The 16,615-nt window shown below is 45.9% G+C and overlaps 1 protein-coding gene across 4 annotated transcripts in view; it reads right to left on the reverse strand.

The window, feature by feature from the left end:
• LOC127488765 (glutamate receptor ionotropic, delta-1) overlaps nucleotides 1–16,615 on the reverse strand; it is a 754,955-nt gene that overhangs the window by 28,853 nt on the left and 709,487 nt on the right. Inside the window, exon 14 of one of the 4 annotated variants that reach the window (XM_070057986.1) lies at nucleotides 9,293–9,482. The exons of the other annotated variants lie outside the window; for them this stretch is intronic. Within the exon in view, the coding sequence (XP_069914087.1) occupies nucleotides 9,465–9,482 (18 nt within the window). The 3' untranslated portion in view covers nucleotides 9,293–9,464. Of the gene's footprint in view, nucleotides 1–9,292; nucleotides 9,483–16,615 lie in introns of those variants that run through there. 4 annotated transcript variants of the gene reach the window in all.

Here is a 16,615-nt window from a genome sequence, read left to right on the forward strand (position 1 = left end):
CTAGCAGACCTACCGCAGAGAGAGTCAGGGAGTGGACCAGATGCTAAAGACGAGATCCAACGACACGAACTTCCAGGTCAATTAACTTAGATCTTCTCTTGGGAGACAACTGAGAAGGGGACACAGTAGTAGGAAGGCTCTAGGTTCTTAGGTGGGGCACTGAATGGAGGCAGATAAATCACCATACAGAGACCAGGGCTACAGAAGACAAACTTGAAAGGGAAGTCAGGCTTAGCATTTTCTGTCTGAGAAGTGCTCTACTTGGTGCTTTCATTCATTCTCTTCTAGGAACGTTCAGAACAACTCCATGGTACAAACTCCATCCATTTCCCACCCAAGGAAGTTGGGGCTTAGAAAGAACCATGCCCAAAGCCATGAACCAGATCTTGGTAGAGCTGAAATCTCTCTCCAAATGTCCTTGAATGCAAATGGCCTTCCTCTCAGTCAATCAAATGTCCAACATCAGTCTCCCTAGAGAGCCACATGGAGCCCCCTCAGCAACTGTAGTGACTCCTGCTGATTCTTCTGCCACTGGATTCTGGCCATGCTTTCTCTAATAGCACCAGCTCCTAGAACCTGACCCTAGGATGGATCATGGCTGCACTCCCTTCTGAGGCTTCCAGCACTCAAGGGAGAAACCATTTTATTTAGTAAACTGAGATTCCTCCTGGTGGGACAAAGTCTCTCAAATACCCAAGGGAAAAGGAGCAACCTTGGCACAAGAGAAAAAGAAAAGTCCTCACTTGCAAGAATCAATGGCTCCTTGCTTAAAATCTGAAATTGTTCACCATCAGCAAAAACCAGGGCCATAAACAAGCTTCTCAGGAGGGCAAAGGGACACATTGATTTTCAATGATTTATCAAAATTCTAAATTGAACAAGGACCATGATAAGCAACAATCTAATCTGAGCTATTCCATGATAAAAATTCAGAATGATCCAGAAAAAAAGAGCAAATTGCTTTGCCTGGATACCAAATAGATTCCAAAGGGAAATGAGTGTGGAAGGAGCATTGCCACCCCAGGTTTGTGGAACAACACAAGAATACATGAACCCAGGGAACAGAGAGCACAAACGTTCATGTTGGCAAATATGTCCCAAAGCATGGAGCAGTGTAGGTACCCTTCATGTGCCATGCACTCAAACACATGCATGAAAGCATGTAGACTCCGTGGCCACACATGTCCTCTTCACTCCCTTAGCATGACTGACAGACAGGTGGTGCTGGTTAAACATGTGTCGAGTGATGGAAGGGAAAGTTGAATGGATGAACATTAGAATCCAGGAAGGCTGAGGCCTTGATCACCATGTCCTGGGCTGGGCTGGCCATGTCCTGTGTCCCTCCATCTCTCCCCTCCCCCTCCTCCATCCTGTAGTTTCTCTAGAGATTGGCATTCTTTGGACAACACCAATGGGTACCTTGGTATCAGAGTAGGAGTCATTTTCTAAAATTCAAGAATAAATCAAACACTAGCAAAACAGCAGTCCTGGCAAGGAGCAGCACTGGCTTAAGTAGATGGCTCTTAGACTCCAGAGGGCACACGATGCACCTGGAGGCCACATTAAAACACAGATTGCTAGCATCTCCATCCCCAGCTCCTGGTTCCTTAGACCTGGAGGCGAACCCAGGAAGTTCTGTTTCTAACAAGTTCCCAGACGCTGCTGGTGCTGCTGGAACAGCAGCTCATTCCTTGGGAAGAACGGTGTTGAAATACGCTCTACAAGGCATTGCACTAATCCCTTCATGCCACCTCTCATCTTTGCAATGATTCTGGAAGACTTGGTAGTTCTTATTTCTTCAGGAGTTAGCGAACTTGCCCAAGATGTCACATCAAACAAGGATCAACCTCAGTTCTTACTAACTCAAGTCCCAGTCTCTTGACTATGCTATGTTGCTTTAACCCAGCATTCACCTTCATTGAGACAAAGTTCAAGTGAGATTCATGATTCATGAAACTACAGGGACCCCTTCTTCTTCTTCTTCTTCTTTTTTTTACAGGCAGAGTGGACAGTGAGAGAGACAGAGAGAAAGGTCTTCCTTTTTGCCATTGGTTCACCCTCCAATGGCTGCCGAGGCCGATGCGCTGTGGCCAGCACACTGCGCTGATCTGAAGGCAGGAGCCAGGTACTTATCCTGATCTCCCATGGGGTGCAGGGCCAAAGCACTTGGGCCATCCTCCACTGCACTCCCGGGCCATAGCAGAGAGCTGCCCTGGAAGAAGGGCAACCGGGACAGAATCTGGCACCCCGACTGGGACTAGGACCTGGGGTGGGTGCCGGCATTGCTAGGCAGAGGATTAGACTATTGAGGCATGGTGCCGGCCATGGGACCCCTTCTTTATATTTCTCTGGCTCCATAGAGGGTTGTTGGCATCTGGGAACTCTGATGAATCTGGAACAAGAGAGAAGCAGCAAAACTGAATGTGCTCACCACTGATCTTGAAGATTTGCCCATAACGGGTGGTGAGAATATCCCTGGGGCTTCTGTTGAAGAGACACATTGTGGACCCGGAGCTGTGGGGAACCGCAGGCTGGCCACCTGTGGGAACTCCTCACTTTGCTGTTTGCATGTCCTGTTGTAACAACTTGTGCAAAACAAGTTAAGGAAGTGCTAACCACAGGATGTCCTGAAGACACACAAACAACCCCGATGGAGCAAGATGAACTTTCGACCTGAGGCACTATGTGCCCTTCAACTTGATTGGACTGTGCCTGCATGGACTGCATGTGAACAGACTTGCCATTGGCTGGGAGCGTCCTGCTAGGGGAACCTTGGGTATATAATGGGGATAGTACTGTGCAAAAGGGCTTGGCTTCTTTTCTTTCGCCTTGCATCTGGATGAATAAAGTTCCATGAGAACCGAGCAAGCAACGATCGTGTCTTTACTACGCTGGACTCTCGCTGGCGAGTGTCCAGCAAGTGGTGCCGTGACTCGGATCGGGAGCGGTCACTGGAAGAAGGTAAGAGAACTAAAAGCGTGCATACACGGGAATCTAGGCGGGTAGAATAAAGCCTAGGACTAGACCACGGTACCATCGGTGAAGATGGAAGAAAGAAAATATATAGCCGCCAAAGTGGACAATAAGAGACCCCTAATAGGCGGGGACTAGAACACTGGTAACAGGGCAGGAGTTGTGAATGAACACCGGTAACAGGGCGGGAGTTGTGAATGAACGCCGGATTCAAGGCGGAAGTTGTCTTTAGCAGTAATGGGTAACACTCCGTCCACGACGGAACTGCGTCTGCTGCTGAGCCGCTCATTAAAAACGGTGGGGATGCCTGTCAAGGATCAGGCACTGCAAGCGGACTCGGAACAGATAGTGCGCCTCCTGGATGAGGGGTCTGAAATTCTAGAAGAGGTCCAAACGGAGTCCATAAGCGGATGCCATTGTGAGGAGAACGAGGAGGCTTCTAGTGAGGAAGGAGATGTGAGGGCGGGGGTTACCGAGCCCCTTCCATCCGCACCGCCATATCCGGGCTTGGGACCCTTGTGCTATCAAGATAAGCCCGGTTGCCAGTGCAGATTTGCTAACTTATCAATAGAAAATGCATCAGCCTGGCGACCTCTCACATTGAGTAAACCTATCACTTGTGAGCACGATTCCTTACTTGAGGATGGGCCTATAGACAGAGGCCCTGCTATAATGAGAGACAGGACAGCCACGGGGGGAACACGTGGTGCCCCCCTGAATTGGGAAGAATATCATCAGGTAGGACAAGTCTTTCCTGTCATTTTGGATGGTCAGGGTAACCAAGGATGGACCCCTGTGGATCATAAGCTCTTAAAGGAGCTGCAGCAGGCTGTACAATTGTACAGGCCGCATGCAAATTTCACAAAAGCAGTTCTGGACAATATAGGGACTCAGGGGTTGGTCCCAGAGGACTGGAAAAATATAGCTAAGGCCGTGCTCGGTGGAGGAGACTTTCTGCTCTGGCTGGCGGCCTATAGAGAACTGGCCAGAAAGCAAGCAGCGGAGAATGCTAGAAACGGCCGAGCTCCCTGGAATGAGGACATGCTCAATGGGGAAGGAGCATTCAATGATGAACACCAACAGGCAAGGTGCCCTAATGAAGTTTTGATGCAGGTTAGAGAATCGGCCTGAAGGGCGTGGAAAATAATTCCAAAAAAGGGGGAGATTAAGCACAGTCTGACTAAAATTATGCAGGGCCCTACAGAACCTTATGCTGATTTTGTAAACAGATTAATGGAGGCCACAGGAAATATCTTTGAAACAGTAGATGAAGCCATGCCTCTGGTCAGAAGACTTGCTTATGAGCAAGCAAATGAAACATGCCATGAGGCCCTAAGGCCCTGGCAACATAAGGACATTCCCACATTTTTAAAAATTTGTAGAGATGTTTTGGATGATGTTGCCTCTGGCACGCATGCAGCAGTGGCTATGGCTAGGATGATGCGTAACAATGGGAATGGGCGCAGATGCTTTAAATACGGGAAGGAGGGCCACTTGAAAAGGGAATGTACAGCTCAAAAGCCCCCAGGGCGTCAACCGGGTCTTTGCCCCCGATGTGGTAAGGGCAACCATTGGCAAATGAATGTTACTCAAAAATGGACAAAGCAGGTAATCCAATAGTACCAAACTTTAACCTAAGGCAAAAAGGATCAGGGTCAGCACCTGCAAAAATGGAATGGGAGCCCCCTCACCCAGGGGCCCAAAAACTCAATGGGTGCGGGGGCAACCATTAGGGCAGCCCCAAAGGGAACAACAGGCATTCGCTGTGCAGAGCTGCGAGCCACCGACTATGCAGTATTAACACCACAGATGGGAGTGCAAGCAGTAGATGTGTGTTTGCCGGACTCCCTAGATGATTTGGAAGGTATAGGAATTACCATAGGAAAAGCTACTAATTCTTTAATGGGTCTTTTAGTAGTGACAGGAATTATTCCATTGCCCTGTAAGAAGCTCAGGGTAATGCTGCACTCCACCAAAGGGATTGTGAGCTGTTGCCATCCCAACCAGTCACTCAAATGATAATCATGACACCTGCTACCAACAATAGAGACAGTCAGGGAAAAAATTTTGTAGCCCTGTCCATGTCACTTGGAGACCGTCCTACATGGACCCTCACCATCAAAGGAAAAACAATCTGTGGGTTGCTGGATACAGGCGCAGATGTCAGTATCATCTCTGAGAATGAGTGGCCAAAGTCATGGCCCCTACAAGAGGGAGACAACACCTTAGTGGGTTTGGGCACTGCTCTCGCTCCGTCTAGGAGTGCTCAGGTGTTGGACTGGCAAGACCAGGAGGGTAGCAAAGGCAATATCCAGCCATACGTATGCGCTGTTCCCATTATGCTATGGGGAAGGGATGTATTAGAACAACTGCGCATATGACTAACAAATGAGCTCACACCTGCCTATTCCCCAGGATGGAAAATGATGAACCAGATGGGGTATTCTGGGGGAGGACTCAGGGTAGAAGAGCAGGGCATAAGGGAACCTATTAGGCCTGAAGCAAATAAGGGAAGGCAGGGATTGGGTTTTTCATAGGGGTCACTGAAAAGCAGCTGATGCCACTGACATGGCTCGACAACAAGCCTGTGTGGATACCTCAGTGGCCCCTTACGGAAGAAAAACTGGCATTCTGTATAACTCCCAAGGACAGGCTATTGTGGAACGTACTCATTTGTATTTGAAAAATTTAATAATTAAACAAAAAGGGGGAATAGGGGAATATGTGGTATCTAACAAGGATGCTTTAGCCCTTGCTTTATATACCATTGATTTTTTAAATAAAAAGAAAAATGGGAAAACTCCAGCCGAATTACATTCTCAAGCTGTCGAAAAGGAATCAGTGCAATGGATTATGTGGAAGGATTTACAGGATAACAAATGGAAAGGCCCGTTCCCTTTATTGAGAAGGGCACGGGGAGCTGTCTGTTTCTTTCCACAGGGAGCCACGCAACCCATTTGGACACCAGAAAGGAGGATCTGGCTTCTCGCAAAAGGCGACGACGAGCAGGAGCCCACAAAGGAGCCCACAGAACCATTGGGGGACAATTCCTTGGATCATCCCGAAACAGAGGACTACCAACGGGAGGAAGCAGTGAATGAGGCCCAAGGCCAATTTATAACAGAGAGCGAGTGAAAATTACGAAGAGACTTCTGCTTGTGCCTTTGATAGTCTTGTTTTTAGCTTGTATTGGTGGTATTTTTGGAGTGATAATCTATTATGCGTTGCTGATATTTGCGACTATTAATAATAGAACCAATAATGCTGTTTTGAGTATTTTGCTTTGTGATATTTAGCAATATTGTTAGGGGCCAGGATTATGGAGTGTATTGGGGCCTGCTTAGAGCCCTACCCGAGCCCAGATAGAAGTTTGGTCCCCCTTTTCTGTAATAGGAAGATGGATCTCTGGTACATGGTCAACCGTTAAAGAATGGGCAGCCATAGGAGGATTGTTTGTGCTGTTACTTTTAGGGTTCATTGTGATTAGCAGGGCTATTGCAGCCATTGTTCAGCGCCAGCAACACACCAACTTGGTTGTATGTCAGGCCATGCTCGCAGTGTAGCACTCCAACCCTCATAAGGAAGTATGGCTCAGCATGATGGAGCAGTAGTCAATGACAGGTAATCACTGGAGAGCGCACCTAGCAACCTAAGAGAGCATGGGGCATGCTCCCCAATGTCTCAATTACGGGTAAGCAGGTGATGCGTCTCCGGGAGCCTAAGACAGGCACGACTCCACGCCATACTACTAATAAAGAAAAAAGGGGGAGCTGTGGGGAACCGCAGGCTGGCCACCTGTGGGAACTTCCTCACTTTGCTGTTTGCATGGCCTGTTGTAACAACTTGTGCAAAACAAGTTAAGGAAGTGCTGGCTGCTGAGCAAAACAAGTCAAGGAAGTGCTAACCACAGGATGTCCTGAAGACACACAAACAACCCCGATGGAGCAAGATGAACTTTCGACCTGAGGCACTATGTGCCCTTCAACTTGATTGGACTGTGCCTGCATGGACTGTATGTGAACAGACTTGCCATTGGCTGGGAGCGTCCTGCTAGGGGAACCTTGGGTATATAATGGGGATAGTACTGTGCAAAAGGGCTTGGCTTCTTTTCTTTCACCTTGCATCTGGATGAATCAAGTTCCATGAGAACCGAGCAAGCAACGATCGTGTCTTTACTACACTGGACTCTCGCTGGTGAGTGTCCAGCATGGAGCCAGAGCTGGAGCCGGAGGCAGAGCCCCATTTGCAGCTAAGTTTTCCCTCCTGGCCTCTGATCACCATCAGCCTGGAGAGACAGAGCCAGCACAATGGCACTGGCAGGACCTACTAAAGAGGTCATGCTCTGACCAGAAAGTTCCAGAAGGACTCCAATCCCTCACAGCAGAACAAACCTGGGGGCTCTCTGCCAGGATTTACAGCTTTGAGAGGTCAGAGCATCACGTTAAGTTCACCACCCGAGGGGCCTGGCAGGGGTACTGGGTCAAGGCCCTGTTCCACTCAGCTGGAGGCCCCACTGGACAGTCCCAGGATGCTGAGGTCTCCACACTCAGTGCAAAGTGCTCATCACCACCAGGTAATGAACCGAGGTCTGGCACATGGGCAGCACAGAGCAGGTCTTCATCCACGGGGCAAGTCTTCAGACGTCAGACCTCAGATTCCACTGCTGAGAATTTCCTGTGCAGGACAACCACTGTGCTTCCCGTCTCCGACCTGCAGATAGCACACCCTCTGCAGGATTTACTGCTATTACTCCTTCTACCCCTCACTCACAGCCCCCATTCAGTCTCTCCCCCTCTTACACACACACACACACACACACACACCATGCCCTTTCTGATTTTTTTTTTATTTATTTGGCAGGTAGAGTTATAGACAGTGAGAGAAAGAGACAGAGAGAAAGGTCTTCCTTCCATTGGTTCACTCCCTAAATGGCCGCTACAGCCAGCACTACGCCAATCCAAAGCCAGGAGCCAGGTGCTTCCTCCTGGTTTCCCATGAGGGTGCAGGGGCCCAAGCACCTAGGCCATCCTCCTCTGCCCTCCCGGGCCACAGCAGAGAGCTGGACTGGAAGAGGAGCAACCGGGACTAGAACCCGGAGCCCATACAGGATGCCGGTGCTGCAGGCAGAGGATTAACCAAGTGAGCCAGGGCGCCCCATCCCCCCCCCACCCCTGCCTCGGTTTTAAATGTAGGGCCCTGCAGCACGTTTTTGGCCTAGCAGTTAGGATGCTTACAACCCACACTGGAGCTCCTAAGTTCAATACCTGGCCCTGGTTCCTAATTCTAGCTTCCTGTTATTGCAGACCCTGGAGCACTGGCAGTGATGGCGCAAGAAGATGGACTCCTGGCACTCATGTGGGAGGCTTCAATTGAGGCCCTGGGCTGTGGCTTTAGTCAGGGGCCATTGCCTGCAACATGAGAGTGAACCCATAGATGGGAGTTCTCTCTGTCTCTGTTTCCATCTCTCTTTCTTTCTCTCTCTGAGAAATAAATAAAAAGCATTTAAAATGTAGGTCTCAGAGAAAATTTAATGGCTCACATGCTGGAAAATAAAAACTATCATCTCTTTATTAGAGCTACCCATCAAAGTGGAAGTCACTCCCTTGGACCCATGCACATCTTACGCTTATTGATGACGACGATGATGATACAATGATGATGAGGATGACAGTAATAATGATACAGTACAGATGATAGTAATACTGATAAAGAGCCAGCGCTGCAGCTCACTAGGCTAATCCTCTGCCTTGCGGCGCCAGCACACTGGGTTCTAGTCCTGGTCGGGGCGCTGGATTCTGTCCCGGTTGCCCCTCTTCCAGGCCAGCTCTCTGCTGTGGCCCGGGAGGGCAGTGGAGGATGGCCCAAGTGCTTGGGCCCTGCACCCACATGGGAGACCAGGAGAAGCACCTGGCTCCTGGCTTCGGATCAGAGCGATGCGCCGGCCGCAGCGCAACGGCTGCGGCGGCCATTGGAGGGTGAACAAACGGCAAAAGGAAGAGCTTTCTCTCTGTCTCTCTCTCTCACTGTCCACTCTGCCTGTCAAAAATTAAAAAAAAAAATACTGATAAAGTAGATGGATGGTGCAAAGAGTTAGATAATCTTGGTTTAATGCTTTTGAGTTTTGCACACCTTACTTGCAACATGGTATTATGACAAAATGCCCTCCACACTGAAGATAAAGGACACAAGCACTGGACCAGCCATAATAATTTCTTCATAAATATGATTTCCCTTTTTCCCTTTCTCCATTTTTGTTCCTGAACAAACAACACGGTACCAACAAAATGGAAATAAAAGTAACCTACGCAAAAATTGCCAACCATCTGTTTGATTTTAATATAACCAAATAACAAAAACAATCCCATTCAAGATGCAAAAACTTAAGTCATAAAACCCAAAGCCGTAATATTCAGTGGAACGAACAGGATGGAATCAGCTCCCATTTACAGTAGCTTGAAGGTGGAGCATGTCAGAGCTGAGGACAAAGCAAATTACGGGGCAGACGAAATCTGAAAAATAAAATCAGACTTCAGGAAAGTCAACATCCTCCCACTCTCTAATGAGGAGTTGGAAAATAATCAAAGTTAACATGATGGCATGGATATTGTTTTGATTCCTGAGCTTACCTGACCAAATTGTGGAAACTGCAGAAAAAAGGAATTGAAGAATTCGTGACAAGATGTGCTTGGCAATGTCCAAAACCCAAAGCAAAGTAAATTTGGTAAAGGAGGTGCAGAGAGGGTGTTGCTTGACCGTTGGACTGCATTATCCCAAACCAGTCTCCAAACTGAATGAAACGCTGGGAGTCAGCAGGGAGCCAGCTTTGTCAACTGTGAGGCAGCTGGCTCCAGGGTCCCTGGCTATGCCCCCGGGGGACCAGAGCAGAAGACCCCACCAGCCTGCCCCTGTGCACCCCTCCTCGCTGCTGCTGCAACTGGATGCAGTGGTCCTGCTCACTCACATTAAGGAACATGCATGTGACTGCATTTCCATCTTACTCGTGGGATACTTACTTTGATTTCTGAAGATTTAAGAGGCTTTGAAGACCCATGAGCTTTGTCCCTGTACCCACCCCTACCCTAGGCCAGCCTTGGGGATGGACAAATAATCAAGAGGCAGGTCCCAGCCATTGGAAGCCCTGAGTCCACAGGGCTGTGACAGCACAGGGCACTGAGGAGTAGGGGATGCCAGGTGAGGCTGTGTTCTCTGAGATGCACAGTGGGGTAAGGGAAGGCTGGGGGAAGAGGATGCTTCTACTGTGCCTTATGGGGTCATCAGGAACCAGCCTGGCCCAGTGCTTCGTGCTGTGAACTCTGCAGTGCACAAGGGGTGGGGAAAGGAAGGTGTCACCCAGGCTTCATTCTAAGGGCACCTCTCCTCCATGTGTCACGCCAGGGTGCCAGGGTGGGAAAAGTCTTGAGCTGAACCCCTGGGTCGAGTGTGCTCATCAGCCAGTCCCCTGCCCTCAGGGGACTTCAGTTTCCTTGTTAATGAACAGGTACACTCAAGCATGAGTGAGCTCATACCTTAGAGAAAGTTAAACCCCCACCGGATCCATGCCAAGCCCCACCAGCAGGATTTAAATTAACCTCCTGCTCAAGAAACCCTGATGTAAGGTCCCCATGGAGGGAAGCAAGACTGGGGGTAAAGGCAAATCAGCCTCCATCTGTTCCTAGGGTTAAGTCAACTCCTCACACAAGGTCTCAGTCAGAATTAGGAGAGAAGTGCACGTCCACTTTTTCATGTTAGCTGAGCTTAGCACTAGTGAATGCATTGAAAAAATTAGAAGCCTAATAAATGGACTAAAGACCAAATCATTCACAAAGTAACTAACTGCAGAAATCCATAGTTGGTGAAGTGGTTTGTATATGTATCACTTCTGATTGCTGAGCAGCAAGGACTCCCTAACCATGAGATTATTTAACTTCCCCAGACCCAGCACAAGGGCTGTCTCACAGTTTATCATGGCCATGTTTAGGTGGACCTAGATAACAAAAAGATTGAAAAGAAAATGATTTCTGTTCCATTACAGTTCCCAGAATAATGAAGGAAAAATTCATGCAGATATAAATACATATGTACTAATGTAAAAGGAGACAGAAAAACAATCACAGTAAAGGATATGAGGGAAGTAGAAAAAATACTAATTCATAAAAGGATTTCCCACGCTAAAGAAAAATCACAAAACTTGGATAGGGAAAAAAATGAAACCTGAATATTCTTTTTATCCCTAGAATAAGAATGTAATTCATCCAAATACTGATTTTGGCAATACTCAGTACTATTTTGTCAAGAGCTTTAAATGTTTACATCCTTTTTAACACCATAATTCTACTTTTGAGAATCAGACCTACAGAAATAAATGTAGTAACTGGAAGAGCATTAGGCTCAACGATGTTCATTGCAATATTATTTATTTGTGAAAGGCTGGAAATGATCCAAAATGGCAGTCAAGGTGGGAATGCTTAAATACATTGTTTTACAGCTATTTGATGAACTACAATTAGCCACTAAATGATTTTTACTAAGTTTTGCAATCGTGTTAGAAAACCACAGGATAAAAATATTTTATAGCATCATTATTACATTAAAATTTGTAGAAATTTTTAAAAGTCTAGACAAATTCATAAAAGAATTCCTGGAGCTATATTTAGAGGGTAAAATAAAAAGATGCTTAAAAATTGGTTTTCTTCTGCCTATTTTTATTTTTCCAAATACATTAAACTTATCCTGGGGCCAGTGTTGTGGTGTAGTGGGTAAAGCCTCCGCCTGTAGTGCCAGTATCCCATACGTGTGCTGGCTTGTGTCCTGGCAGCTCCACTTTTAATCCAGCTCCATGCTAATGACCTAGGAAAGGCAGCAGAAGAAGGCTGAGGGCTTGGGCCCCTGCCACCCACTTGGGAGACCCAGATGAAACTCCTGGCTCCTGGCTTAGACCTGGCTCAGCCCTGGCCTGTATTTTTCTGGGCCAGAGGATACAAGATCTCTCTGTCTCTCTCTCTCTCTCACTGTAACCCTTTCAAATAAAATAAATACATTTTTAAAAACATTCTCAATGGTAACACTGATGTATTTTAATGAATGGATAGTGGATATCCTAATTCCCCTCTCCACACTGGTTATTATTTTAAGCTGAGATGGTGGGATAAGGGGAGGTCAAGTGGACTTGGACATGGGCTGGACAACACAGTGAAAGCCTGGGAGAAGGGCTGGGAGCATGTTCTTGGCCAAGGGCACCTGGAACTCAGAAGGCAGAAGCCCAGGCCACACAAGAGGGAGCTGGCAGGACAGTGACTCTTCCCAACACTGTGGACACCACTGCCCTCCTTCTCCGATGTTGAGTGGAAATGAAAGCGGGTTTCGTTTGTGTGGCATTGGACTGTCTTTTCCGCCTCTCTGATTCCCATTATCTTTCTGTGTATGTTATTTCCCACTTGCCAGTTTTCTTTCACATTCTCACCCTTTTACCTTCAAAATAGGAAGGGAGCTGAGGCGTATGGACTCTACATCATGTGTGCATGGCAGGGCTGCCCTAGGAGGCTGCCTCCAGCCTTACTCAGTGAACAAACCCATGCTCTGTGCGTTAAATCAGAGCCATCTTCCGGAACTCAACACAGACACACTGAAAAAGATTGATCCTGAGACTTCATCCTTTGGATTCAATAAGGAAGACACCACCAAATTAAAATGCATGGGACAGAGGTAAGTGTTTGGCACAGGGTGAAGATGCTGACTGGGATTTCTGCAGCTCACCCTGGATGCCTGTGTTCAAGTCCCAGCTCTGCTCCCAATTCCAGCTTCCTCCTAATGTGTACCCTGGGAGGCAGCAGGTGATGGCTTAGGCAGCTGGGTCCCAGTCACCCACCTATAAAATCCTCTGTTGAGTTCCCGGCTTCCAGCTCAGCCTGGCCCAGCCTTTGCCAATGTGGATCTTTGTGTGTGTGTGTGTTTTGGTTTTTAAAGATTTATTTATTTGAAAGGCAGAATTACAGAGAGAGAGATGGAGAGAGGGAGTGAGGGAGGGAGGAAAGGAGGGAGGGAGGGAGGGAGGGAGGGAGGGAGGGAGAGAGAGAGAGAGAAGAGAACCTTCCATCTACTGGTTCATTCCCCAGATGGTTAGACCAGACAGAAATCAGGAGCCTGGGACTCCATCCAGGTCTGCCACATGGGTGGGTGGGGCCCAAGTGCTTGGGCTAGCCTCCACTTCTTTTCCAGGCTGCATTAGAAGTGGAGCAGCCAGGACTGGAACTGTCACCCATGAGGGACACTGGCATTGCAGGTGGCAGTCTAACCCACTACACCACAGGTTAGCACCCAATGTGGACAGTTAGGGAGTGAACCAGAGGATGGGAGCTCTGTCAGTGTGTTCCATTTGTCTCTTTGCATCTCAAATAAAATAAATAAATAAAAATTTTAAACAAAAATAAAAATAAAAGTCATGGTATATAGCTAATACGGTGCTTAACAGGAACCTTATAGCTTCACAAATATTAAGAAAACAAATATAAAATTAATAATCTAAGTGTTAACATTAAGAAACTAGAAGAGGTAAGAGAAAATTATAATCTAAGTAGAGGTAATATAGTTTACAAAAAAAGATGAAATTAATAAAATATAAAAAGAAGAAACATTAATGAAATCAAATGTTTACATTTGCTTAGTAGAAATACCATGTTCATGAATTGGGAGACTCAGAAGTAAATATCAATTTCCCCTAAATGATCCACACATCAAATATATCAGCTATCTAAATCTCAACAGACTTTTTTGAAGAAATGAACAAGGTAATTTTAAGTTTAAGTAGAAAGGCAAAGTTTCTGTAGTTTCTCAGACAATATTACAAAAGAGGAACAAAGCAGGATTTAACACTACCTGATCTGAGGAATTATTATAAAACTACAGTGACCATTTTTGTATAAGAATAGACAAACAGATCAATGGAATAGAATGGAGAATCCAGTATCTCATCTATTTTCTGAGTAAACACAAGTCTTTTTAACAAATGATGCTAGGTCATTTGTTAGTAGGGCAACATTAATTTGAGATGCATGTAATGATGACAAAAACCCCTCCCTTCCTCACTTTATGATCATTGCCACAAGTCTCTCATTATATGGCAGTAATATCCCTGTTTTCAAGAAAAATAGCATATGCATATATAACTACATGTAAAGCAAATATGGAAAAATGTTTAAAAATGTAAAATATCAAAATAAATTTTAAAAATGTTTCCAGGAGCACAAAGAAAAAAGAAATGTCACACTATATCCCATAACTATGTTTGAGTATTGCTAATAAAATATTTTAATAAAGACAAATAAAAATTCAAACAAAAATGTAGATCCTACATAAAAACCTCTAGAAGAAAGCTAGCAAGTCTGAGTGAGTGAAAACTTTTAAAAATTTTTATTTATTTACTTTGTTTGAAAGGCAGAGAGAGAAAGAAAACTATATGCTGGTCCATTCCTCAGATGCTCACAACAGCAAGGGTTGGGCCAGGCTGAAGTTAGGAGCCAGGAACTCAGTCCAGGTCTCCCATATGGGTGGCAGGAACCCAAATACTTGAGCCATCATTTGTTGTCTGCCAGGAGGCTATAGCAGGATGCTGGATTGAAAAACAGAGCTGGGACTCAAATCCAGGGAGCAGTTTAACCACTGGGCCAAATGCCTGCTCTAGACAAAACGTTTTTAGATGGGACTCCAAAAGCATTAACCATAAAAGCAAAGGGAAAAAAGTGATTTTTGCATTTTATCAAAATTAAAAATTTCAACTCATCAAAAGACACCATTAAGACAATTAATGGGCAAGTTACAAAATGGGAATGATATTTGTAATAGTTACATTTCGTCAAGGACCTGTACCCAGATTCTATAAAAAGCTCATAACAGTCAGCAATGAAAAGATGAAGAGTTCAATAAAAATTAACAGGAGACTTGAGCACACACTGGAGGAAAGAGGATCCATGGGTGGCCGATGAGCAAATGAGAGCGTATGCGACAGCCCAGTCACCAAGTTAGAACACTAACATATGTCCTCACACCCACTAACACTACTGCAATCCAGCCAGCCAAGAGAGACTGGTAACACCAACGCAGCTGGTTGGAACGTCCAGCAGCTGGAATCCACAGCTATGCAAGGAGTGGGGTGTTATCAGTGGGGGTAAGATAGCAGGAGCCATTGGAGGTGGTGAGACTTTCACACAGCAGTAAACACACATCTACCCAGAAATTACACCCTTTGTATTTAGCAAAGAAAAATGAAAACATATGTCCACACAAGACTTGACTACAAATGTCTATGTGGTCTTATTTATAATAGCCTTAAATTAGTTAGCAACTGAAACTGAAATCAACCGGAGAATGGATAAACAGACCGGGCTTTATTCCAACAATGGAATACTACTCAAAGATAAACAGAAAGAAAGCAACACACAGCACAGAACTGATATTCACAATGTTGGGCCAACCTCAGACACTTTTTTGGGGTGAAAGAAGCCAAACACCAACACATCCAAGAGGACTTTGAAAAGTTCTTAGAAAAACAGGATCCTGAGATAAATTTATTTTGGTGCAAAGACTTGTGAAACCTACCCATAGCTTTTCCCTAGCATGCCGCCTTGTCCATGAACTTTCGGAAGTAGCCTTATATATTTCTGTAGGGTTCCATTTATATTAACTACAAAAACACGGACAAGCTGCTAAAAATCACCAAAAGGTTGCCTCTGGGGCTGAAGAGAAGGTTTTGCAAGGTGACAAGAGAAAATGTAAAGATTTGTTTTCTTTTATGTGAAAGGCAGTGTTACAGAGGGACAGGAAGAGATGGAGAATGAGTTCTTCCTTCTGCTGATTCACTCCTGAAACAGCCTCAACAGCCAGGGCTGGGCCAGGCCAATTCCAGGAACCCCGATATCCATCTGGTCTTCCATGTGGCTGGCCCAGGTCCAAGCACTTGGGCCATCTTCCTTGGCTCTCCCAGGCACATCAGCAGGGAACTGGATTGGAAGTGGAGCAGCCAGGACTGGAACCCACACTCCTATATGGGATGCTGGTATCATAGGTGGCAGCTTAACCCATTGTGTCACAACACCGGCCCCAAGAGAAAATTTCTTAAGTGATGAAAATGTACTGCAGTTTTCAATGAAGATTACACAATTATACAACCATCTAAACTCATGAGATAGATGTGTATTATATTATTGTATATAAAGCATGCCTCATAAAAAGACTAAGCACTATTTGTCTTTTGTGTTTTCATCTTGGCCTAAGGCATAGGAGATGCTAAGACAGTCCTCTGTCATCTGATGATTTCAGACCCAGGCTGCATCTACACTGTGTGCTTCCAGTTCTGTTTATTGGAAACTTCACGATGAACCTGGGCAGGCCTGTGGCAAGTCTCACAGATGGTTCTAGCAGGTGAATTCACTTGCTCAAAGCTGCAGATTAAATTAGGTTGAAAGTGGAATTTAAACTCACTTTCCCTAAGTCCTAGGCAAAAGCTATTCAAACCACATTTCTTGAATGGATAGGTGAATAAATGAATAAGTAAAGAGAAAAGATCACCCGACTTACAAAATGACTACAGTGCCTTTAAGCAAGTACAAAAGAAGGAGCAATCATTGAAAGAATGGCTGAGAAGGAAGGA

This window comes from Oryctolagus cuniculus, chromosome 15, assembly GCF_964237555.1.
Source record: "Oryctolagus cuniculus chromosome 15, mOryCun1.1, whole genome shotgun sequence".
In the NCBI taxonomy this organism is placed as follows: Eukaryota; Metazoa; Chordata; class Mammalia; order Lagomorpha; family Leporidae; genus Oryctolagus; species Oryctolagus cuniculus.